At 41.4% G+C, this 26,729-nt stretch overlaps 1 protein-coding gene across 1 annotated transcript; it reads left to right on the top strand.

Moving 5' to 3' along the window:
- The first annotated feature begins 687 nt into the window (after window positions 1–687).
- slc9a3r1a (SLC9A3 regulator 1a) lies at window positions 688–26,327 on the top strand. The gene is made up of 6 exons (XM_040136085.1): window positions 688–1,425; window positions 16,805–16,975; window positions 20,964–21,117; window positions 21,344–21,384; window positions 24,467–24,571; window positions 25,424–26,327. The coding sequence occupies exons 1-6, from the start codon at window positions 955–957 to the stop codon at window positions 25,577–25,579; spliced, it is 1,098 nt and encodes a 365-aa protein (XP_039992019.1). The 5' UTR covers window positions 688–954; the 3' UTR covers window positions 25,580–26,327.
- The last annotated feature ends 402 nt before the right edge of the window (window positions 26,328–26,729 follow it).

Genomic DNA, 26,729 nt, shown 5'->3' with positions numbered 1-26,729 from the left:
TAATGTTATTAGTTACACCTGTGCTTCCCTGCATAAACATTTGAGTTATTATTGACTTCAAACCAAATGCAATGCAAACGCCTTTGTGTAACAAAGATTGGACATTGACAGTCCTCTACGAAAACAGTACCTTTTTTTTTTTTTTTTGTACATATTTGGACAGTTGTCGATGTTAAATTAATTCACTTCTACCATTATTTATTTCTTGTAATTGTTTTGCCTACATTCAATTAAAACTGATCGTATGTCCCAGAGTTTATGTGATGCTCTGAAGGCCAATTCTTCTCTGCCATGAATCAATTCTGGTAGGAAAAAATGTTTAAAATGTATTTTTTCATTCAGCATATGTATTTCTTTCATTTTCATGCCCTGTTTTTTTTTTTTTTTTTTTTTTTTTTTTTCAAATTTAAGAACACCGAGCCCAAATTATCTTGGTATTCGACTTTTAAAACAATGGAAGTCGAACTTGTAATATGTAGTTTAGGTACAAAATTCTCTGAAATAAAAGCTGATGCATACGACGTGACCTTTGCTCCCGTTCCGCGGTGGTCGCCTCAGCCCCGGGTGCCTGTGAAACTGCAACGGTGGTGCCGTCCGAGGCGGTATCAGCTTTTATTGTGAAAATCTGATGACGGGTGCTAATCTTTGTTGCGCTAGCTTGACGGCGGTACCTCCGCTGAGGACCGGACGGTGTCGGACCGGAGGTGAAGGAGGAGGAGGAGATTGCGACAGAGCAGCTGGGAAGGGGGAGGACCCGTGAGCCCGCCGGTGGGAGTGAAAACTCAGCACTGGCAGCGGAAAGTTTACTGTGACCCAGTTCAGCGGAAGTAGGCTCTGGCTAAGTCAGCGTGCGGTGTACAGGTGTCACTTTTTTTTGCATGGTTGTCGCGGAACTCCTCATCTAACGGCTTTGAAGCGGGGTTAAAAGTTTTCGTCGGCTAGAAGAGTACCAACATGTCAAGCCTCCGACCCAGACGGTGTGTGCTGGAGAAAGGACCCAACGGCTACGGGTTCCACCTGCACGGAGAGAAGGGCAAGACCGGGCAGTTCATCAGGCTCGTGGAGCCCGACACCCCCGCCTCCGCAGCCGGGCTGCTCGCGGGCGACCGCCTGGCGTTCGTGAACGGCGAGAGCGTGGAGGGCGAGAGCCATCAGCAGGTGGTGGCGCGGATCCGGGCCACCGGCGGGACCCTGGAGCTCATCGTGGTCGACGCCGAGACGGCCGAGCTGCTGAAGACGCGCGGTCTGCAGTGCCGGAAAGAGTTCGTCACGGAGGGGATTCCCCCGCCCGGCGGGGACAGCGACTCGGATCGCGGGGACACGCAGAGCAACGGCACCCCGAGGGAGTCCAGCCCCGTCCCGCTGGAGAACGGGGACACTTCTTCGGAGAGGTCGGAGAGGCTGAGCGTCAGCTCCAGCACCAAGGTATGGTCAAGCACAGCACCGCGCTCACTTTAAGTTAACGCAGACTTTACTTAGTCTACCCCAGAGCTTTTATTTTACATGATATTATATTACATGATATTATATTATATTATACAAACATAAAGTATATATATGTAAACATTATAAAAATGTTGCATATTCCTGAGCTTGAGTTCTTTGCCTAAATGGGTCCCATCCTGATTTTCCTCACTGCTTTTAGGCTTTGAGAAATCCCTTCTAAGATAGCTGTCAGGTCAAAAGGTCAGCTGTTAGCCTCTTGCCCTGAGTATAGGAGTTGGCTATATCTGTAAAACCCTCTATCGCATAACTTTGTTTTCCGGATATTAGTGTGTACAGTAAAAAAAATCTGGAAAATCGATTGAGAAACTTGACCATGGACGTTTTTTTTCTGGCTTTTTTTTAATCAGTATTTGTTACAAATCTCTCTCAGCTCAGGTTTTACTCGCTTTTATGTCACTTCACTTACATTTATTATATTTAAAAACAGTTTGTTGACAAATTAGCCAGACGAAAATGTCCTTTTTTTTTTTTTTTTTTTGTGGCTAATCCAGCACATTAGATACCTGGTAAATAAAGGTATTTTATGTCATCAATGCAAAATCGCCCAACTCCACCTATAAGAATAAATAATCCTTAAAAACATTTCAAAAAACAATTCATTCCGAAATACGGCAGTACAGGAGTCAGACTAGACTAGTCGCATTCATCAGCCAAAACCACAGTGCCCCAGTGCATAATCTCCTCCGATCTGATCTGCGGTCAGAATCGCCTGTGAGCTGCAATGGTTTCGTGGGAGAAGAGCCCCTCATAAGTAGCCACTTTGATTGCCAGTGGACGGCTATAAGCTCAGGCAGAGAGGTGACGCAGCGCAGTGACATGTTCCAGGCCTTTTACTCGTTCCTGTTGAAAAGAGTCTTTGTTTATACAAATGTCTCTCAGTCTCTCCGCTTCCCATCTTAAATTGCCCATCAAGTTTGGCTTGTTAGATCAGATGCTTAGTCAAATTGACACATGTCAACAAGACTTTTCTTTTCACACTCTTCCAGGATCTAATCTTATTTTAAGAGATATGGATCGACGTAATGGAATAAGAATAGTACTTTTATTACACATGTCCAGAGTATGTAGAATATAGTGGTGGATGAAGACGCGTCAACATTTCTGAAATGTTTGGCTGAGCTGTGGTAGTCACAATAAGAGCACGAGTAGTATACTATATAATACTAATGGTACCACATTAAAAATTGAATTGACTTTTCTTCCTCTGGTTCACCGTAATCCTGCCTCTTTGAAAGACAAGGCTTCTGTTGTTCGTTACGAAACAACTTTATAGCATTATTCTTTGAAAGGGTTGTAAACATGGAAGTTATGCGGGCTATGAAACTGTTATAGCCAGAGCGAAGTCTGGGCCCTGATTTAAATGTTATGTAACAGCAAATGCAAAACAGCCTCATTGTGGAGGTGTTTAGCTGTGTGGAACTCTGAGAATTGGAAGTGTTTGTTATTTAGGGCTTGGAAAAATAATGGAATACTGGGTTATTTTTAGACATTTTTAGACCCCTCAGAGGGGAAGGAGTCAAGGATCAGCTACAGAATGTAAATATCTGTAGGTTAGTATTAGGGCTAGAGCTAATGATTATTTTCAGTATTGATTAATCTATGAATGTTTCTTTTAAAATTACTGTTAAACATTTAAAAGGATGGGCAGTGGCCATGAACTTGGCACTGTTACTACTCTACTGTACTACACTGGGTACCTGCATAGGCAGCAGTGTTCAAATGTGTCGTTGGTGTGTAGAGTCCCATGGCCTTAACATGGCCCCTTGCAGAAATGGGCCAATAATGAATTTTGTATTATAAAGACATTGCAGCTATGCAGACATATTTGAACTTGTGAAAAATGCCAATCACAAGTTCTTAGCCCAAAGTGAAATGCTGCTCTCCTGTTGATTGTTTTGTCCGACCACCAGTCCAAAACTCAAAGGTTCAAGGCTGGAACGTGCTTCTTCAGGCTGGATGTAAGCATAAGTCCATGAGTAATCTTTCCTGTTCACGTGACTTCCCAGTGCAGTAGTTTGACTAACAGCCCTGCACGTAGGCAATTCTGTTACCAACTATTTAAAATGGACATTAACCGAGCATGTTACCAGTTACCAGATTTGATGTTCTGATTGGTGTCAGGATGAACTTCATTGTGCGACTCTCTGGCTTGACCAGGACTTTACATTGATATAACGCAGAGAAAAGCAAGCCAAGTTTGCATCCAAATTTAGTAAATTAATTTCCAGAAAATCTTTAGAAGAAAATGCAGATTAATTCAGCATTTCCATCCACTACCGTTACATGAATAATGGAAGTTGAATGCATCAAGATTTCTGCAGATGCAGCGTTTTCTCCAGGTATTTCTGCCCCTGGTGCTCTAGTCTGGATCTGTGAGTGCAAACCACCTACTGATCATGCTCAACACCCACTGCTTCAATTATTATGATTATCATTACTATTATTAGATTTAGTTTTATTAGTATTATTATTATTCAGCCTATTATTATAATTATTAGTTTTATTATTAGTCTCATTATTTTTATAAAGGGAGTTTTTCCTTGCTTCTGTCGCCAAGTGCTTGCTCATGGGGGAATTTTGGGTCTCTGAAAATACAACTATAAAGGGTCCGGTCTAGACCTGCTCTATGTGAAAAGTGCCCTGAGATAACATCTGTTATGATTTGGCGCTATATAAATATAAGTGAATTGAATTGAATAGATAAACAGCTGCTTGCACAAATTGTCCAGTCGGGTGCTATTGATCACTGCAGCCAAGATGACAGATTTAAAAGAGCGCCAATTGACCCTCAAGCAAAGAAAAACAATTTGGAAAACATGATGGAAATATGGCATTTATGTTTGTTTCATGTATTAATTGAAGGGGTCCCCTTATCAGTCCACACTGATCTGATGTTTTTGTCTGCCGCTGTTTTTCATTCATTAGTGGAGTGGAAGTTTAAGTGTGACGTTTACATGAATCGTGTGTCATGATTTATTTACTAAGTCTGTTTGCATTGTACTTTATCGCATTTGGTTTTTATTGATACACCGGCTTTTCCACCTCGGCTAAGCATAAAAACGTTTTGGGATATTTTGACTTTATTTGCAATTAGCTACCGTTTGATTGAATTATATATAATCTCTATATAGCTGTTGTCAAAATAAAGAATTGGTATTAGGGATGTCCTGATCAAGTTTTTTGGCCCTGATTCCAATCCGTGTCCTTATCAGTATCTAAATCCAATCTGATACTATACCTCATGTTCATCAAATATGTATCTAACATATTGAAATAACCGTAGACTATTAAATTTGGCACACTTTATTTAAATTTTTTTGGAGTTGGAGTCCAAGTAGTGACTTGGCCTATACTGTACCTCTCTACATGTAGGCCCATTTGGCTCCTGTTTTGCTGCTATAAATTGGATTTCTCTGTCTCTTTCCACGTAGGTGGCTCATGCCCCTTCGCTAACTCTCCGACCCCTAGTAAGTGAAAAGCCCAGGCTGGCTGGCTGGGATGCAGCAAAGCGCCTGCTACTCTCTTCCCTGATCGGAGACTTGACAGAGCCTGGCTAATGGTCTGATACTGGCCTCTGATCCCAGCCTCCCAGTGGGATACACTTGAGTGGGCTGGCTAATGATGATGTGAAACTAGCCCTGCTGAGCATAATCATGGTTAAACAATTGTTTCTTTTACGTCTCTGGCTGTGGTTAGGGTTAGGTATTGCAGCTCAGGGCTCAGTCACCAAATGTTTCACCCCAAATCAACCCAAATCTTCATGGTGATAGCCTTAACGAAGAGCTGGCAATCTAATTGTGCAGAGATTACTTCTCCTTGGTAGATAAAAGCATGAAGTGAGTGAGCATGTCATCATATTATGGTAACATCCTGGCCTCCAGCGACTCAGTCCTCCACCACACCAAGAACTGTCTGTTGGTCACCATAGAGACTCCCAGCAGCAGAAAGAGAAGAGGCTTTGTCCACAGTGTTTGCATGGGGAGAAAGACTTCTGGGCCAGGGAGGAAAGGAAAGAGGACTCTCACGCCTCAACAAGGAGGCCACATTGACCCTGAAATACCTACACCCTCACTTAACACACACTATCAATAGCGCTGGAGTGAAGTGTGAATATGTGTGTGTGGGCAACAGGGGCCTGTCCACAATATTAAACAGCAATTTGTTCTATACTTGTAGATGTCAAAATATCAAACAAATGATGAAATATTAGGTAGTATTGAGGCGAGGTTTAATATATTGAGGTTCTTGACTGAAAATGAAAAGTTGGTGCCATTGCACTCCTACTTTTTTTGCAGAGAAAATTAGTTTGCTTGTCAGCTTTTAATGGACAGTCCATTGGTTACTCATTTGGAGAGGACATTGAGTTATTATATTCACCCAATTGTTTTACAATGACACTTTTCACCCTGTGTGCTCCTTGCTTGCACTCCTGTGTGTTGTCACAGAAGAACGTAAGACTTTGATCCTTAAACTCAGAATGAAACCCTTGAGGCGGCTCTCATCTTTCCAAAGGATCATTGTTTCACAACATCTCTTATCACTCAGCTCATATAAGCCTGGGAAAGAACAATTAATCTGTAACTTTATTGATTCAGGAATTGAGAATGCTATAAATCAAGATTACTGTGATGTTATGGCTGCAGTTGCTTAAGTTCTTTCCATTGACAGAATGTTTCAAGCTACGGTATATAACCAATAGATTAGAGACAATCTTGAATCTGCACTTGTATAACTTCTTCAGCTCAGTAAAGGGGTTGCATCCAATATGTGTCATATTTAGTCTCATGGGTTATTGAACATATTTATAAGCATTTTATAGTTCTATAGTGCTGAGATGATGAGTTGATTAATCAATTATTCAATGGCTTAGCTCGACCAATACTTGATTTTGCACATTTAATACAGATATCAATGTTTCAGTTTATTTTTGAGAAGAACCCCTAAAGTTAGTTTTTAAATGAATGGGGCATTTTATAGAAATAAACCCGTGAATGTTCTTGAGCAGACAGACTATTTGATAGCAGTGTCATATCCAAATCACCTCCAACTGTCTATGGCATTTTTGTACTGCAGTTTACTTAAAAGCTGGCATTATTTATATCTATCTATATCTCCATATCTATATCCATCCATATCTATATATCTATATCTCTATATCTATACATCTATATCTATATATCTCTCTATATATCTATATAACTATATCTATAGATATATAGATATATAGAGATGTAGGTAGAGAGAGATAGATATAGAGATAGATGTATAGATATATAGAGATATACAGATAGAGATAGATATTATATATACATAATATATATATTATACAATATATAATATATTTTTTATTTATTTTTTGATAATTGACTAACCATTTAACTAATTTATCAAGCAAAAGTGGCAAACATATGCTGGTCCCAGCTTTTCAAATGTGAACAGTTGCTGTTTTTCTCCTTCTAGTATCAGTGTAAATTGAATATCTTAAAGTTTTGTGTTGTCTGGACAAAACAAGCAGTTGAGGAGGGCTCTGGGAAATTTTGAACAGTATTTTTCAGTATTTCTCTGACATTTTATAGAGAAAGCAATTGGGGGATAAACTAAAAAATAACTGACAAATATAAACTCACTGCAAGGTCCACTCAGCTGATGGTTCTGCAGCTTTTGATCCTGCTTCATCTGCAGGTCGAGTTGCCCAGCACTTTAAGGAATTCTCGGTCATGCTGGCTTTCAATCAATTATTTATTGATGGATTAATCAGTAATTAAAATAACCATTAGTTGCAGCCTACAGTTGATTTGCAGACCTACATTTATTCTCTGGTGTGAATTGACATATGAGGGCAAAAAGTTCTACTCTGAGTGCCAGCCCAGCATATGTTGGTGCACATGTGATTTCAGCAGCCTTGAGGTGAGAGGGTGTATGTAGATGATTCATGGCGCTCACTTGCAAATACCCATAACATGCAGTAGAATGGACTTACATTAAGAGATTTACCTGCTATTGCTGGAACTGCACCTGGTAAATGAACTTTTCTACCAATTGAATGGAAATCACAGGATGTCACAGTCCTGTTGTTGTGCATTGTTCAGACCCCGCAGCAGTGATCGCATACTTTAATTATCATTATTAGCTTGTATGTGCTGAAAGGCTGTACGATGTGGTTGTAGAGTGCAGGCAGAAAGGCTGTCAAATGCTCAGTCAAAATCAAAATCATTACATTGCGTTTGTATCTAAGGTCGATGGAAATGCTGTTTAAATTCACTGACACATTTACAATATCGGTGGACACCTGACTGGGCACCCTTTCCTGCTATTCCCCCAGTCAGGGCCAGGCCATCCACAGATACTGCAGTTAGACTGTCCTCCCCTAAAAAAATGACCCCGTTGAAACAGGTAGTCATCATTGTTTCTCTTGAACATGAGTGTTGCACAACCTTATTGTAACTCAAACCAGGATCTTTTCCTAAACCTAACCAACCGTCACCGATCCATAAGCTTAACCATGGGTTCATTATTGTGGCCATGATGATGAAGGTCCGGTATGCCTCCACTGGTACACTAAGCGTGTTTACTATTGTAACCGTGACAACAAAGGTCCGGCATGCCGGCGGCGACAGGGGCACTGTTTCAGGAGCCGCTCCTATGTGTGGTATCGGAGGGTAGGGACAAACGACCTACACGGTTGGAGAGGTTGGAGGACTTGTCGACTGCAGTTGATAAACTGTGCCTGTTTGGAGCCAGCCTATGCTTAAAGACTGCTATGTCAAACTACTTCTTTTTTAATTCCCTCAACTGTGTGTACATCTTTATTACATAGCATTGACAGCAATGATTGTTTTGTGCCCTGTTTTTATTATTATTGTTACTCTGACAGTTTTCCAAAAAGTTTTGATATTATTTTTTAATCATTTCAGAAACTTCTTTACATAAGGGCTTAATAATATTACTCATTATATTACAGTACTTTTTAATGTTATGATATTTTTAATGCCCCTCACATGGAGTGTATGCTCATGTTTAAGTATTTGTTTTGAGTAGTTTCGTATGAACAAAAAAGAGAAAACAATCCAGAAAGTTTTGTTACTGAGATCAAATCTTGATGACATTGCCTGGGGGGGAGCAACTTTTTCATCAGATGCTTCTTTATATGGGCTGCCATCCAAAACAAACTTCATAATAGTGCTGTTGGCATCATCTGACTGAGATCCTCACATCCTCACTGCCTCACAGTTGTCTTAGTGACATTGTCTAAATAAATGCACACACATACAAAATAGCCTGTTGGTCGTACAAGCTTTCCTCACAGTCCTTTATTGTTATTCGTTACTGCGTTAAATAACATGGAGACATCCATTCATTTTTCAGCATTTGCATTTCGATGTTAATCGAGGACATGCTCCCAACACTGAGATGACGGAGACTTTGAACCATCACTCCTCTGATCATTTTGTTCCCTTCAGCATTGGCTGGACTGTGAAGTTAAGCTCTCCATTGAAGGTCTGCAGATCCATCAAGATTTTATCAGGGTCTTTGGCATGACGGGGATTATAAATACATTTGCTGCAAGTAATTAGCAAAGTGGCTTTGAAGTCTCTCCCCTCTCTCGCTCGGACTCCATTGATATTATATTAATTTATATGATTGCGTTGCTAACCTAACCAGCCAACATTAGGAAAGCAACAAGTAGCAACTGTACTGAAAACAGCTTATTAAATGTCAAATGAAGTCAGCAAGTTAAATGAATCACCATCTCCACTTTTTTTTTCTTTTTTTTTTTTTTCCCTTTTTTACCACAACTTTGTGGCTGATTTTTAGAAATTTGGCTGTGTGGACTTTCCCTTTTACACTCCGTCGAGCTTAACTTGACAACAGACATTCTCCCATATCCCTGTCACCTCCTTGCTGCTCTTTATTGTAATTTATCCCTGATAAGAGGCTCAGGTAAGTGTCTAAAAAAGAAAATGCAAAAGTAGCGTAAGAGACAAACTAAGTGGTGTGGGAAAAGAAGGTTGAAAAGTAGTGTATGAATCTTAAACTCATTTTGCTTTCAGATTTTGTTGGCAGGGGCCATTTCTACAACCGTACACAGCAATGGAAACAATGGGTTCATACATACACACACACACACAGCAGGTTTCTCTGACAGCAGATGAGTTGTTAGCTGTTGGGGTGTAACCTGCAAAGAAACCACTTCCTGCCCTCATAGCTAGTTGCTATAGCTTCTGTCAGTGACAAACACAATGCTACATGAAGTGGTAGTTCTATGTTCAACATTTGTGTTGATTACGTAAGCGAATAACTTCCTCAGGCAATAAAAAAAAGACCTAAATCTTACCATGCTAATCAGGCAAGCGCACGTTCAGTCTGTACATGGCCAAACAGTTTGGACAGACTGGACGCCACAGTACAACTGACTGTTTTACTCGGTGTGAGCATCATGTGTGTCACAACACATGCAGCACTCACACAAACCACTTAGGGTGGTTCTACAGAAATAGTTCAGTTCGTAGACATGGGACAGTCATCCCATATTTTCTGAAACTTTTACAGCATGTCTGGGGTATAGCCATTTTCCCTCTGTAGAATTGTGCTCAGAGATAGTCATAAAAGTCTTCACTTCACACACAGTCCAAGGTCCTCCCAACAAGTCAGCCCTCATTTTACCATGTTGAAGCACAGGATCTGATGTTTAACTGCAACGAGCTGTAAAACCATTAACCTTTGATATCCAGCAAGCTTCGGGAATGTTTACAGTGGTTGCCTGCTGCTTCTGGTACCATCACACTAAGACTAGGCCAATCCTGCAGTCACACCGTGGGTGTATGTGGCAGATCACAAAGCAGATACACACAGCGATCAGCCAAACATGAAAACCAGTTACCACTTTTAATGTTTTGGCTGAATGCTGTATACATATATATACAGTTAGGTCCATAAGTATTTGGACAGGGACACAATTTCATAATTCTGCCTCTGTACACCACCACGATGGATTTGAAACAAAGCATTTTAGGAGGGGATTGAAGTGTAGACTTTCAACTTTAATTCAGGGGATTTAACAAAAATATCATATTAAACACATTAAACAAACATAAATATAAATATAAGGATTATTTTTAATACATAGACACATGTACATATGAAACTATATAAATAAATAAATACGCACACATACACACCATTCAGCCAAACAATTAAAACTGGCAACTGGGTCAGTGGAAATGTCAAGATCATGCATCTGAAAATAGTAAAGTTAATATTGAAAGAGGCTATAATCCAGCTCTAGAGACAGAGTCAGACAGTGTTGTAGTTGACAGAGTGAACATTTATCCCTCTGACTTAAACAAATGTCTCTCTGATGAACTGATACACTTCAAATCTTTCATCAGACCTGACAGTCAGAGCATATCCATCAGGGCTACTAAAAACAATGCCTTGCTTGTTTGTGAATTACAGTCGGTATTTCCTAACATGTAACAAGTATCCACTATATGTGGCACTTCCTGCCATTAGTTGCAAGGGAAATGTTTCTTCTCTTAAATGTCAAGGATTGAAAACTTGACCAAGGTCAGGACAGCTGAACATGCAATCACTTTGAATCTTAACCTGTCTAAGAGTTGGATATTAAATGTGCTTCTCATTTACAGTATGTATTCTTTCATGATCAGTAGTAGGGTGATGTATGTTCTTAGATAAATAACTAAAAAATGCACACAGTAGATGCAGACCTCCACCAAGGCCAGTGTCAAACAATGTACACTAGACTTCAGAGGAAAAATTTCAAATTCATTGTACATGATCTGGCCCCTGCCCCATCCTTCCACCTAATTCAGTGCAAATCAGTTCCATACTGTTTGCATATTTCTGCTGACAAATAAACAAACAACCAAAAAACAGACAAGACACATCCTCCTTGGTGGAGGTAATAAAACGAAAATATGAATAACTTTACTGTATATTTTATGCATAGAGCCTCAAGCTGTGAGGCAAGTTGAAGGGGAGTTGCGGAGGGAGAGATGTGAGGCAAAAATGCTGCATGAAGTGAAAGGGACAGGTATATGCCAGTATTGCAAAAACAAAAGGACGTTAGTTATTGTAGTTTGGTCAACTTATCATGGACAATGGCTGCAGCAGCAAGGGAAGTGACACATCGCTCTTGGAGGTAATTAAGGTCATTTAAAACAGCACCCAAATTGCAGCAATATGCTTCAAATTGCGATAGGTAGTTTCCTTTTCTTCTCCTTCTCCTCCTTCTCTTCTTCTTCTCCTTCTCCTTCTTAATGGCAGTTGGCAAACAGCTTTTAAGGTGCGTTACCGCCAACTCCTGGTGGTAGTGATACGCTACTCATGACCAGGCGCTGGTAAAAAAAAAAAGGGAAAAAATATATTTTTTAAGACAAGATGACAGTCGCATAAACTATTTGATGTTTTTCTAATGACTGTTCGGAAATTCGAAAAATCATGACCCATCCATTACTTCCCAACAGCATATAAGTGATAAAACTTTGCAAAGTAGCATAGTCAACATGGTTTACCGATAAGAATCAGTGTGTGCAACTGAATTCTGCACCACTACAACTTTCAGGGCAGGGATCATCAGGGATCATGGGGGTATCAGAGTATTATTGTTGCTCAGTTACATGTCACACATATTGTAGAAATATTTCAGATGAACTCATTGGAGGTGTGGTAACACATCGCCTCTGGTGTTTATTCTCAGGAGAGGGTTGCTTTAGCAACAAATGTGCGAGTGCGAGCATGTTGAAGAGGCTCTGCTGGACTTTACCCAGTGGTGTTCTTATCATACAGCGCTTGCTGTAACTGCATTGTTTTTGCTGTGTGTGGCTCTGCTGATACTGTGGTTTTCCTGTGCGTACTGAAAATCAGAAAGTATTCGAATGTCTTTTATAATGCATGTTATGCTTGAGACAGCTGCTGTGGAAGCTGCTTTACAAAACAAGACAAAAAGCTTTTGTAAATATGTCCTTTTTTACTAAGACGTAATTTTCTGATAAGTGTTGCAGCATTTGTTGAGTGTTACTGAAATGTCTGTGTTTACTCAGTTCTCCGTTTCAGTAAAAGGCTCTGCAGTCTTTTCATACTGAGGCCAAATGCAAAGGAAACACAGCACAGGACAGACGGCTATCCTGCACAGGCAGAGCGGCGCCTGCTGGCCTGCTTATGAAGAGTCTGTGGTGAATAATATTAATTCAGGTCCGTCAGTAAACGGGATGATCATGACTTGACTCACTCCTCACCGAGGATTGTACATTTTCAAGGCAGAAATTGTCAGCAGTTTCGATTCTGATTAAAAGGAAACGTAACATTCTTCCTCGAGCTTCTCATCCTCCCTCCATTATCCCTCCTCCACCTCCCTGCTGGGCGCTGTCACTATGCCCAGGCCTTGGCCTTTTAGGCCTCTCTGAGCCCAGGTTGACGAGAGAGTGATATGTGAGCAGCAACACGTTAGGTGGAAGTCAGAGATATAGACTCACCTGAACATATCATGCCTAAGGGGGGAGAGAGGGATAAAGTGATGCTGGTTGCGTGATAGAGAGACATCTGTATTCTGTGTTTCCTTGCCACATGCTCCCAGGGTCTTCTTCAGAATGTATATAAATTCACTGGTATTGGGCGAAAGACAAAGCTAAAGTATAAGTGAAAGACAGCTAGGTAGCAGTCTATCTCGGGTCACCTCCTGTGCCACAGGATGATTCTCCGTTCCCCTGTGGTGCATTAAATGGATTATATGGTGCTCGTTCACCTTACATGACAGGTTCTAATTCTCTTCAGCAGCTAAGAAGTCCCTGTCAGATCATCTGTCTGAACTCTCCTTTTGGATGCTGGAACTGATGGAAGGACTGGCTGGCTTGTTAAGAAACCTTGAAATCTCGGTACCTGTTGAGGTGGTCTTGACGAAAACTTGTGAACCAATGAAGTGCTCAGGCTGCTGATATGACGTTGTCAACTAATGTTGCATTCATCTAAAACATAATGTACCATTTTGTGTTTGCCACATGTTTGTGTGTATGAGTAGCTAGATAGTAGTGTTTTAACTATACTAATCAATTTCTTACCCCTCCAAAGAGCTTGTGGGTTATGAAACGAAGCCAGGGAAGGGATTTTTAATCCCAGAGTTTATCTTTGAAGCTGCATTAATTGATATTTTTGGCCACCTGGAGGCAGCAGATCAACTTGCAAACACAATATTTACATCTTGAAAAGTTGAATGTGGTAGCAAACAGTTGTCTATTTGCATATTCAGCAGACAGAGCAACATTAGAATTCATTTGGAGTCATGTTTCTGGTCACCTAGTAAATGTAAGACTAATATTCACTCTGCTTTTAGCTCTGTTTTGGTATCCACCAGTTCTTTAGAAAACTGTCTGGCTTTCTCTTTCCGATGTTTGGTGCTGAGCAGGTAGTGGACAGTGTTATCAAAGCTTTTTTTCTAAAAACAGCTGCCTGCTGCTGTTTGAAATGAGGTTATCAGATTGGCAAGGGTGAACCCAAAAGATAAAGTTGCCTAAACAGAGATGCTAAAAATGCACCATAGAGCTCAGGTAAACATCAGAGCCAGGTGATCATTTTCTGAGGGTTCATCCCTACTACAAGTGAGACACTACATGTAGTAATTAGTTGATTGTTAAATCCCCTTACCAAGAAGGAGGTATATGCCTCTGCTTGTGAGATGAGATTATTGTAGTTTACAGTATTCCAGTGTCCTTTGCACCTCACCTGTTATATCATCCTTATCATCTTCATTCACAACCACTAGTTATGTGGGTTTTGTCATAAATGTGTTATTGCATCCAAAGGTTCAAGCTGACAGTCGCCTCACCTTCAGTCCCCCCAAGATCATACTGCCTCATCCAGGATGTTTCAGCAATCATCAACCAACCTGATTTCATATTAACAGCTGGATCAATGCTTAATCCACTTTCTGAGTGGCTGAGAGTGAGTGAGTCGGTCTAGAGTGAATGCTGAGGTTGCAATGGTTGTTCTTAAATGGTCACTCGTCAGGGAATCATTTACAGGTAGCCACTGATAGCTGAAGAGGTTGCATAGATAGTTGTGATTTTATCAGATTTTTAGGTGTTCACCATACTGTTACTGCCTCACGCACGTTAGCTGTAGAAGGGTTTAGAAGCTGCTGTTTTTTCACATGGATATGAAGGCTAATTTCTGCTAGGAAAAGAAAAGAGAGGAAACATTAGGAATGACAAAAAAAAAGTTAACATTAAGTCAGGTTAGTAACAATTATGAGAGTAAGTTGAAAGGTTGAATTTTTAAGTCATAATTAGACTAATACTAAATAAAAAGATAATAAATGAAAGTCAAAATTTTGACTTCTTGAATCAAAATGATTAAAAATCAAAATTATAATCAAATACCTACTGTGACTGTGGAATAATGAGTCAAAATTTAGACATATTTCCTATTTATGACTTAGGAAGGAAAATTTTGGCCTTCCTATCTCATCATTGTGACCTAAAATGAATTATCACAATTATAATTAAATTCTTATTATCTGATACTTAAGATGTAGTATCTATGATTTACCATGAATATTTATCCTTTTAGCATTCCAAACTTTTCATCTATTGATTTTCTTTTCTTGGCGGAAATGTGATTCCATAGACGTCAAATTTCCACAGTTAAGGACAGGATTGTGAAAGAGACTAATTATCTTCACTCTGCATGGTTAAGGTACAGTTGGCAGCCATGCCACGAGGAAAAAAATATCAATCTGAGGTATTGGAAAATGACAGCACCATTATGGGGCTGACCTGTTTTGTAATAGGAGCAACAATCCTTTCCAGAAGTGAGGTCAAGACTTCAGTTTAGCAGTGGCCTAACTGCATGTGTGATTACATGTTAAATGGTTAAATGATTATGCAGGTCGTTCACCCGCACATGGTGTTAGACATTTACTAGGCATTGGCCACAGCAGGATAGGTCCCTGCAAAAGAGGAGAGATGCTACTGCTTCATGCAGTTAGGTAGGGAAGTCAGCTGCATGCTATAGAACCTGTCCTATTCTGTGTGTGAACATGTGTCTAAAGTCCATGTAGATCACGCATAAGTAAAGGCTTTTCTGCCTCTGCATGTTTATGACCTCCTGTTAGTATCCTACAGTTTTTGAGTCTGACTTTATCTGTTACCACATGTATAGTATGTAAATAGGGAAGTTACATGACGTACATACCATGTAATTTAGTACACACATATAATGATTGTATTGATGCGGAACCTCAGACTGACGTAAGCCACCTTTTTGGAAGTGAACTGCAGTGGAGCAAGATGAGATTAATTGCACTGAATTGTAGATGAATTACCATGGCTGAAAGCCGCTGGTAAGTAGAACATGTCACATCCTTCTTTTCATCAAACGCAGTCACGTGGTTACTGAGCGCTGTCTCTGCTTTTACTCTTTGTTGTCCTGTGTTGTCCATGTAGAAATGATTAAGCCACAAGTATCTGAGACCTACAAAGACAGCTATCAGCTGTCATAGTTACAGGTGTAATAGTTATGATAAAAACTGTGTTAGAATGATTGTTTTTTATATTAGAATCAATGTTATCATAGTCACTTAATATTGATATTAAACCATAAACTAAATGTTGTTGAAGAAGCTACACCAAGTGGAGTCAGTGGGTATTTATGGAAGCCAGTCTCTGCCAGGAGACGAGAAAAATGAAAGAGAGGTTAGGAAGGATGAAAATAAAAATGAAAGGTATTGTAAAATTCTGACAGTCCAAACGTTGACTTTAAGTGAAAGTTATCGTCCAATATGAGGAATCACAAATTTGCCATTTCATAATTCTTAATTGTTGATTATAACTTGATTTATGTCATAATTTTTAGCATACAAACTTATAATTATAAGTTAATATCATAATTTTGAATTATTCTTTTTCCAGCTTTTGACTTTGTGTATCATATTTTTCACATACCTCATAGTTTTGACTTGCTATGGATGTTTGTTTGTTTTTTATCCATCTTTTTTATCTTCTTTTCCTGGGGGAGTAAACAAATTCTCAGGAAGTATACAGAGCCGGGTTCACTGTATGGCTCTTTAGAAAGCCTGAAATCTCAGCAGGTCCCTGTGATGACAGAGGAAGGCCTGGCATTGATCAGCTACAAATATGAAGTTGAAGTCTGGCTGATGCTATGTATTACAACTTTTTTATGCAAGGAGCCGGTAGAAGTAAAACTGTTTACCCCTTTTAAATGAACTGTCATACTGATTTTCTCCTGTTGGTGTGTGTGCGTGTGTGTGCGTGCGTGTGTGCAGGATGAAAGAGGTGGACTACGACCTCGTTTCTACCACCTGAAGAAGGGAGCTAATGGTTATGGCTTCAACCTGCACAGTGAGAAGTCTAAACCGGGCCAGTTCATCAGAGCTGTGGATGAAGACTCTCCTGCACAGAGAGCTGGCCTCAGACTACAGGACAAGATCATCCAGGTATATAACGCGCGCGCGCACACACACACACACGCACACGCACAGCTTTAATGTTGTCCCTCACTTGTAAGTGGCTTTGGATAAAAGCATCTGCCAAAGGAGTCAATGTAAATGTCATCCAGTTGAATGCATTTAGCCACTTTTTTCTTTGTGTGTGTGTGTGTGTGTGTGTGTGTGTGTGTGTGTGTGTGTGTGTGTGTGTGTGTGTGTGTGTGTGTGTGTGTGTGTGTGTGTGTGTGTGTGTGTGTGTGTGTGTGTGTGTGTGTGTGTGTGTGTGTGTGTGTGTGTTATTTTGTTTGTCTGTGTATCAGCTGTAATCCCATTACACCACTAGGCAAGCGGAAAACTGAAATCCCAGTAAGTGTTAAGAGATGGAGAGTGTATGTAACTGTGCATATGTTTTTCTGTGTGTGTGCAGATGTGTTCATATATATGCTCTGTGTGTAAAGAGTGATTTTTTTTTTTTCTTTTCTTTTCTTCAGTGAGCACATCGAAATTTTCTCCCTCGCTGTGTGTGTGACAACCAGGCCTTTTTGGCCACGTTGAACATGGCAGGGTCAGAGTTAATCCACTTACTATGTCTGGGGGCCTGAATTACAGGCTGCTCAAACAGTCTGCAGGGCCTCTCACGTGCAGGAGAGAAGAGGGGGAGGAGGAATGATGTACATGTAGGGCTCAAGACTGCGACCATTTTTGAGTGTGTGCGAATGAAAAATTTCCCGTAGTTGCATTCGTGTGTGTGCGTGATGATCATGAGGCTGTTTTGGTGCCCCTCCAGCATGGGTACTGCGTTGGCTATTGTGGCTGAAAGTAGCACTTCATCTCCTTCAATGGCTCAGCCAGTCTCTCCCTATCTGCACCCTCCCTTCCTGCACTTTCATCATCAGCACGCACACGCGAAACAGTCCATTTAGCCGTTAGCGTCTATAGCTGATTACTTAAAAAAACCAAAATGAGGAGAGAGAGGAGTAGGCTGGTGGAGAGGGAGAGCCAACGAGAGGTACTGAATCAGACACTACTATGTTGAGAGCGCAGACTGCAGTGAGAGACTGGGTGAGCCAGTGACCACAATGGCTAACGCGTGGTCGCGGTACGAGGGGAATGCTATGCTGTGCGTGTATTGTGGCCCGTCCGTTGCAGGCAGCTCTAAACTTGTTATGGGGTCACACAGTTTAAGCTTCAAACTTCGAAGTTGCACAAGGAATGAAAGAAACACAAAACCTGGAGGGAACAATGAATCACCCGAAACACTGACACCTCCCCCCACACACACATACACACACACACACACTTCTTTTCAGCGGGTAGATGAGAGTAATCACTCAAAGGAGAATGAAACGGTCATCAAGTTCAACACTGCCTCCAACATAGTGAAAGAAGAGGGTGCAACCAAATCATGTGCTTGTGCAACCAAGTGAGAAAGCTGGAAAAGTTAGCCTGGAGCCCTGAAATGAAGTAACACCATAACTGTACATACAGTATTCACATTGAGACAGGGACGTTAATCAGGACGCCATGGATGTTTTAAGAGGTGGATTTCAGGAAACAGAATGCGGAGAATGTGGTGGATTCTTTGTAGAGGTTAGGGGTCACTTAAGAGGAATATAGCACGATGTTCTGTACCACCTGTTGACATTCACAGCCAGTGTGGGAGCTGGTGAGACTGAGAGATTCCTAACAGTATTCCCACCTCAGCTCTTCCTCCCACAGGAATTCCTGAGTTACTTATCTCCCTGGATGCTTGATTAGTTCCAACTCTGGGAGTATGCTTGTATACCACGCCCTGTAATAACAGTGTGACCACACATTTTCCATCACTGGTACCATTACTCTACTGTTACCACTGAGGCCTTGTTTGCCATTCCATTCATTGCTTTTATCCTTCTAATCTTTAAATATCATGATAACTCACTCACTTTGGCCGCTCTCCTCTGCGTGAACGATCAGAGAATCCACAGAGTTTATGTTCTGTGTTCCAAGTAAGTGGAACATCTCCACCAGTGAAAGCACACATTTCTGTCTTGTGTTGTGTTGGTCATGGAAGCAGCCAGAGTGTAGCATCGGCTGATTGGGGGAGAATGATTGGTTTTTGGATGTAGTTTGTGATATTTAGAGACTGTGTTGGCAATGATTTTTGAAAAATGAGTATAGCATCTAAAATTGCAAAGGAATATATAAGACTATTTGTTATTTGTAAAGGTAGTAATCAAGTATAGTTTGATAACATGGTCTGCCCAAGGCACCACAGTTGGCGGGTTTGCCCAGCAGCCTGGTTTGGTCACTTGTATGGCTGTTACTGTGCTTTTGAGCAGGTTTTTTTTTTTTTTTTTTTTTTTTTTTAGCTTTAAGCTGCTCCTTCAAGGGCAAAAAAAGTTTTCCGCTCAGCCATCAGTAAATTATCAAGCCAAACTGGAGCTGCTGGTTTCCTCCACAGCTGTGAGCCCCAATCCATGAAAAAAGGTAAGGGCAAAGACTTTAGGCCTATAGTTTCCCAGCAGTAAACTGGCAGTAACGGAGACTCCGGTTCGTGCAGGTCCACACGGTCATGCCGGGTGTGATGATCCTGATGTGGGTGTGTTTTAAAATATTCCACCCACAGGGTTCAGCTGTGAATGCTGCAGTAGCAACTGTGACGGACAACTGGCAGTCGACACTGTACAGCATTATCTAAAGAGAGCCTCTGGACAGTCCCTGTAAGATGGACGTCATACGCGATCATGCGCTCACTGTTGAGTAGCTGAGACAGAATAAATGCAATAAGAACATGAACAATAAAACATTTTTTTAGGCTTGTTATTTTTTATGTACACAGAAAAACTCAACAGAAAGGGAGAAACAAATGGTGGGAAGAAGAGAGTTCCATAGTTTGGGGGATCTCAGGTCTTTGACAGTTTGATATAGGGACAGGAATTCTGTAATATGTGCAGGGACGAGACCTTTTAACAGCCAGTGTAGGAGGCGAGAGTGGGAGTCCTTGTTAAGACTTTCGCTGCAGCATTCTGAACTAGCTGGAGATGGCATAAAGAAGTCTTTGTAACGCCAGAAAAAAAAAAAGAGCTGCAGTAATCGACGTGGGAGGATATGAAGGAACGGATGACTTTCTCCAGGTCAGAGGTACAGAGAACTGATCTGAGTTTGGACAGGGTTCGGAGCTGAATTCAACCTGATTTAACTACCTGAGTGATTTGTTCGGCTGACCTCAAGACTCCAAGATTTTTGACAGGCGATTTATTCTCGTGTAGCTGGGGAAAGCTTACAGTCATCCAGTATTCGAAGCGCTTAAGACGATGATTGAGGCCGGTTAGTTTGTTGGAGTAAGGCGGAGTTAGATCTGCGTGTCACCAGCTTAACAGTGAAAAGAGACACTGTGTCCCAGTGGGAGCATATAGATTGAGAAAAGCATTGAGACAAGCATAGAACCTTGGGGGACCCCACAGGAGACAGTGAAAGATGGTGGATCAATGTGAAGAGAACCCTTTTTAGCTGTGAATGGGAATGGAGTTTTCTACTGTGTCTAAGGCTAACCTGACACTGCATCTACTCCTGAACTGCACTGCCTCTGAGTTAAACTGGAACAATGGCTGATGCTACCATGTTGGCTGTTGGTTGACGCTGGTTGATGGCTTTTGCATCGGTACAAACATAGCATTAATAATACATAAAATAAATCCAGGTTTGTCTCAAGGGTTTTTTTGTTTTTTTCACTGAAGATTCAAATGTATTTTTGTATCAGGCAACAGTTTATTATTATTATTATTATAATATTATTATTATTTAATGTTTATCTGAAGGTAATTTCACATTGAGTTACTGTTTACAAACGGATGAATTCAAAAACAATGTATTTGTTGTTTCGCTTCTGGCAAAATCTGAAGGGAAACTCTCTTATTTCTATGTTAACATGACAAACACTTGAATTTGATTTTGTCGCCGATCTATGCAGCTGAAGTTGATCTGTTTTCCTTTTCCCTCCCCTCTCCTCTCTCAGGTTAACGGTGTTTCAGTGAATGGGATGCAGCACTCAGAGGTGGTTGCAGCCATCAAAGCCGGAGGAGACCAGACCAGACTGCTGGTGGTCGATGCGGAGACTGACGAATTTTTCAAGAGCTGCAACGTCCTGCCCACTGAGGAACACATCACTGGTAACACACACACACACACACAAACAAACACACCACCATCTACATTCTGCATTGTTAAAGCTGCTCCTTGAGTGTCCAGAACCTGCCAGAATCAGCATAGTTACAGGTTACACCATTTTAATGTTGAAAGATCAAGTAGAAAGTGATTAGAAACATATTTATGAGTCACTGTATGAGTTTAAATGTCCATGAAGTGAGGCTTTTATGTCTTCTTTCTCCACGATAGGACCTCTTCCTGAGCCAGCATCAGAGAGAGAGAAGGAAGAGGTGAGGACCACTGCGCACAAACACACACACACACGGTCTCAGATAGTTTACAGATAGTGGCCTGGAAAAGCTCCACTGATCCTCTCTGGAAATTCCTGGAGCAGATTAGGACTTCTGGCCTTCATGTGTCTCCTGTCAGGACTGGACTGTAAAACTCTACAACACAGATACGGTCTGACTGATAACATAAAAGCTTGTGGGCTGAAGCTCGCAAGTATTGCAAAAACTGTTCTAAATGTAAACTAGGGGCCTGGTAATATGTTTGAAGTCAGTATCACAAATACAAAAAACCACACATAAAATTCTTATATTTATGTGGAGTGAAATGAAGGGTTTTGCATTACAGCAGACAAACCTCTTCATGTACGTGTAATAAAACTTCAGTAACTTAAAGATAAGTTCTTTTGTATGACACATTTCATACTCAAAGGAAAATTCAAAGTACTTTACATAATGCATCAAAAATAATAACATGGAAATACTACATAAAACATTTGAAATCAAATTAAAAAGATAAAAGCAAATAAATACTAGCTAGATCAAGATACAATTTCAAGAAGGTTGTGGGGAGTCTTGTTTCTTCTCGAGGCTTGTTGCCACTGTTGCTGCAAAGTAAGGAAACACTGGATCTCCACGTTTTGAACTCGGTGAAATCGCCCCAGATGTTTGATGCACTCATAATATATCTCTGTGGGCTTTTCAGAATTTTCAGACGTCCTGGGCAAAGCCAGCTTACGCGATCTGTGCGACCTGTTTGCGAATGAGCACCTACGTCCTCTGATGCGGATGGTTAATAACAAAGCTCCCCCAGAGCCACCGAAGACATTACACAACCGCTCCTTACAATTGGAGTGGTTGTGTCAGTGGCCTGCCCCTTTTAATTAGCAGTCAGTATGAGCGCCACGTGTTGGTGTGACGTTCCCCAGGAACAGCAGGGTGAGTTTATCAAAAGTAAACACTCTCCTGTAGGAAGGTACAGCAACGCTCCCCCCTCCGCTCTCTCACTCACACACTCACACACACACACACACACACACACACACACACACACACACACACACACACACACACACACACACACACACACACACACACACACAGAGACAACATGGGAAAAGTGGATTGGCCCCTCTGGTGACATTGTGGCTGACCCTTCACTATGGCAACAAGGGCTCAGCACTATGTGTTTCCCCATCTCTCTCTCTCGCTCACTCTCTCTCTCTCTCTCTGTCTTCTGTGTCCTGGAGGATCATGGGATTGAAGTGGCTTTAACTCTCAAGGCGAGTTGGGGATTATGCTAATGAGATGACTAACGAGCACTGTTCACATACTCTCGCAGCCAGATTCTACTCTCCTGCGGCAGGAACAATCCCTCATTCACCAGCAATTACATAACACAGAACTCGGCATAAACTCTGATGATGACCTCTGACCTTAAACGGGGGTGTGTGTGTGTGTGGAGAGAGAGGAGGGGGGAGCGTTGCTATACCTCACTCTGTTTTATCAGTTGGCCATACAAGCAGATGGGTCTGATTCAGCCACATTTACAGAAGGGGAGAAACATCTCGCAGCTGATGAAACTGAGTTGAACTGAGCTAAAGAAAAAAATAAATAAAAGAAAAGGGAAAACAGTGTGGTCTGAAATCGCAAAAACATAAAATGGCAGCAGACAGCTTCTCAGCTCCAGCCCTTTAATCAAACGGCCGTAGACAAATAGAGTCTCGAGGTTTTTAGGTTGCAAATGTGAAAACCTAAAGCGTCTGAATGAAAATTCCGTTGTTGTTGTGGTTTGGTGTGTGCATGTGTTAAAAGCCTCTCCAAGCCTCTAGAAAACATCGCACAGGGGCTTCCTGTTTTGTGAGTTTATTTTTAGACGAGCAGCCGCTTGTGAATTGGATGCTTCATTCATACATGACGTGAATGGCACAGAGAAACGTTTGCACAGCAGGTCACACAGTTTAAAGCTTAAGAATGTGAGCACGGGCAGGAATGTGTTGTCCGCCCTGCACGCTGAGTCCTCGGCCTTGATAAGCGAGTGACGAGAACGTCGCCGCAGATTCCCAGGGCTGCGGCAGGGCTCTGCTGACCCCTGCTGGACGCCCAAATTCCAGAAAACCACATCTCCACACTCAGATCTGGTGGTCTCCGGCCACGCAGATAGTTCAGCGTTTTGAATGCAGGACTTTGACCAGTGATGGAGTGTCTCTCCAGTATGGTATTGCTACTTTTGATTAGGTAAAGAATCTAATAACTTCTTCCCACTCTATACAACAACAAAAATCCATCGGTTTTACAGTTCAAAGTCAGTGTTTCAGCCTGACTGTTTCCTAAAATCCCTGATACAGTTCTTTCCGTTGACAGCAAGCCCCCCCAAAATCTTTAGGTTCACAGCTTGCACTTTATAAGTACTATCTGCTGTCTGACAGCCAAGCCAGCAGAATAATGCGCTGTAAAAAAGGCCTTGTTTAAAAACAACGTGACAGGAAATTCCTCAGCCATGTGTCTCTTCAGAAACAATGTCCCCATCACTCTGTGAAGAGTCTTAGTCGGAACTACTTCTTTAGTAGAGAAATAGTCCCTATCAAAACTTTGACAGTGCGTAAAGGATGTTGTTATATATTTCTCTTATTGTCAATAAATCCCGTGTAAGCTGAAGCTGAACCGAGTATCCTCCTAACAGGTTCCGTCTTGGAAGCTAAAGTTTGATCCATCTGATTCCTCCGTGCCACCGAGCCATACACTGGTTCCTTCATTACCATAAACACACACACACACACACACACACACACACACACACACACACACACACACACACACTGCAGTTTATTTGGACTCAATCCCACACACAGCAGCTGCCAGAAATACTCATCTGTGAGGTGTTTTTAAAGATTTAGGTTCTCAGTAGGAACCAAAGGGCTTGGAGCTGAGCCACCGACAGAGAAGGGAAGTCAGAAATGAGACAGACTAACGCACCGCTGCTTTTGTCTTTTTATGGGAATTGTTAATAAGACAAATAAAGTGTAAGACCAGATTTCTACTCTATATTTCACACGAAGGGTGTGTCTGGTGTGTCTCTAAACAGGCGTCGGCGGAGATGAAGCCTAAAGTGTCTGTGAGCTCGTCGGCTTCCAGTGCCTCCTCCAGCGCCTCCCTGCCAGTGGCAGCTACCAGCTGCCCACCTCCAGAGGTAATGTGAGCAGCCGCTTCTTAACGACTCGGAAGCACTTGAACTCGTTTTTCTTTAGCAGAATGTGCTTGTGAGTGTTCCGTTTTTGAATAGTAGATAAGGCGAAGGAATCGCATTAAGCTGAGTCGAGCAGTTCCCATTCTGGTCGTCCAACTCTTCCAAGCGACCCTGGTTTTACATGGGTCCCATTTTCTGTTGTCTGCGATGGAATAGAAGGCCCATCATTAGATTTAAAGTCATATTGTTATGAAATCAAAGTAATATTTTGAAAGAAAGTTAGAATATTTTGAGGAATAATGCAACTTCTTAAAAGCGGATATATGACTTTTTCTAATAATGCATTGACTTGTCTTGTAACATTATGAACATTTTTCTGAAAATATTTTAACTTTATTCTGAAAATCACAGGCTGTTTTTCCCCTTTACAGTGGCCCTAATATTCGACTCTGCTTTAAATCAGCGAGTGTCCTTAAAGGACGCCATAATGTAAATAATGTTGTATACAGTGCAAGACCCTTGAGGGGAAAGGGGGGGGGTGTGTGTCTAGAAATGATTCACACCTTGATCTGGGAGTCGTATTGGTAGAATGTGGATTATGGGGCTGAGTAAAGTGAGGCACCTGAAAATCTCAAACTAGGTTTAAAAGGGGGGCGGTTGAATGTTGTTGACAGATTATGAAAGTTTGCTAAAATACAGTTGGTGTATAAATCCCTGAAATTTGTGATGGCTGATCCCCATCAAAGAGAGAATCAGGGATCATGGAAGCAGTCGGACATGTTATTGAAATTCCACATCAGGGCCAGAATAATATACAATCTGCGGACGTGTGTGTGTGTGTGTGTGTGTCTCCAGGTTGAGAGGGCCCCGGAACCGGCCCCAGCGGCTGACGGCCTGGGTCTGGGTATGTCACTGGCTCAGGCCAGACAAAGAGCCCATCAGAAACGAGCCGCCAAGAAAGCCCCGCCCATGGAATGGCGCAAGAGGAACGAACTGTTCAGCAACTTGTAAATATCATCTCCTTCCTCCTCCCTCAGCTCCGTCTCCTCCAGACTCGTCTGTCCCGCCCTCCGGTGGAGAATCCAGAGAGATAATCAGCCTCTGTTCTCCGTGTGTCTGGTCTCTGGATTTGGTTTTTACCTTTTCACCTTGCAAATGAAAGACACAGTGTTCATGTAGAACATTTTAAACTCCCATGTTAAACAGTATTATTTGATGATTTTATTGTTTTAATTTAGGGTTTTGCCACTATTGAAATGTCAATGTCACACACAGGAATGAATGTTAATATATTACCAAGAATGTTTGAGAGAGAGAGAATAATAATGTACAGTTCCTCAGATGAAAAGGACCACGTCAGGAATAATGGGACACAAGGAAAAGTAAATTATTTGCAGATTTTGAGTTCAGATTTTAAATCTACAGTTTACGTGAATGTTAGAAGATGTCTGCAACTAGAATTAATGATGAAATTAATTCTATACTCAGTATCTGTGAATGAACAATGCTGAGTCACTCTGCTGAGCCCTCACTGCCAAAACAACCATTTCATGACAATCTCCTGTTTTCCTGTTGGAACAGTGTTGGAACACTGTCAGTGTGTTCAGGTCTTAAGATGGCTGAAGGGACTTTGTAGTTTTTCGAATCATGAAAGCTCTGGTAGCCTTGGGCACAACCCTCCATGTTTGTCCATTCATCTTTGCCTCCAGGGTTTCTGTCACCGTGATATATGATTCAATAAAATTATTTTTTCATGTTGCTCCTGTTAGATTTGTACATACGTTAAAAAATGATTTAAAAGGAAACTTTATTTGGGACTGACTTGATAGAAGTGAAGCTCATTATGTTGTGTTGATGCAGATGAAATTTCTGGAATTCAGAGCTGCACCAGTTGGTCGGATCCTCATCTACGTATGAGACTTGTACCATGTGAAAACATCTGCCCTCAGGTGGACTGATGTTGGCTCTGCTGTGGAATGTACTGAAGAGCACTGACAAATATAACATGTGGATCAAATTGGATTGAGTCTGTGTTGTGGTGTAGTATAGTCCAGACCCTGGGAAAGTAATTTTACCCCCCCCCCAAAAAAAATCAACATTTTTATATTAACAATGGATCACATGACTGTGTAATGTGATGGGGCTCACTTGCAGTGACAAA

Source organism: Xiphias gladius, chromosome 9 (genome assembly GCF_016859285.1).
Source record: "Xiphias gladius isolate SHS-SW01 ecotype Sanya breed wild chromosome 9, ASM1685928v1, whole genome shotgun sequence".
Classification (NCBI taxonomy): domain Eukaryota; kingdom Metazoa; phylum Chordata; class Actinopteri; order Istiophoriformes; family Xiphiidae; genus Xiphias; species Xiphias gladius.
This window is presented reverse-complemented; position numbering and strand designations above follow the sequence as displayed.

Coding starts and splice junctions, on each gene's coding strand:
- slc9a3r1a (XM_040136085.1), top strand. CDS start 955: ATGTCAAGCCTCCGACCCAGACGGTGTGTGCTGGAGAAAGGACCCAAC. Junction 21,118..21,343: donor CACTGAGGAACACATCACTG/GTAACACACACA, acceptor TCTCCACGATAG/GACCTCTTCCTGAGCCAGCA. Junction 24,572..25,423: donor CCAGCTGCCCACCTCCAGAG/GTAATGTGAGCA, acceptor GTGTGTCTCCAG/GTTGAGAGGGCCCCGGAACC.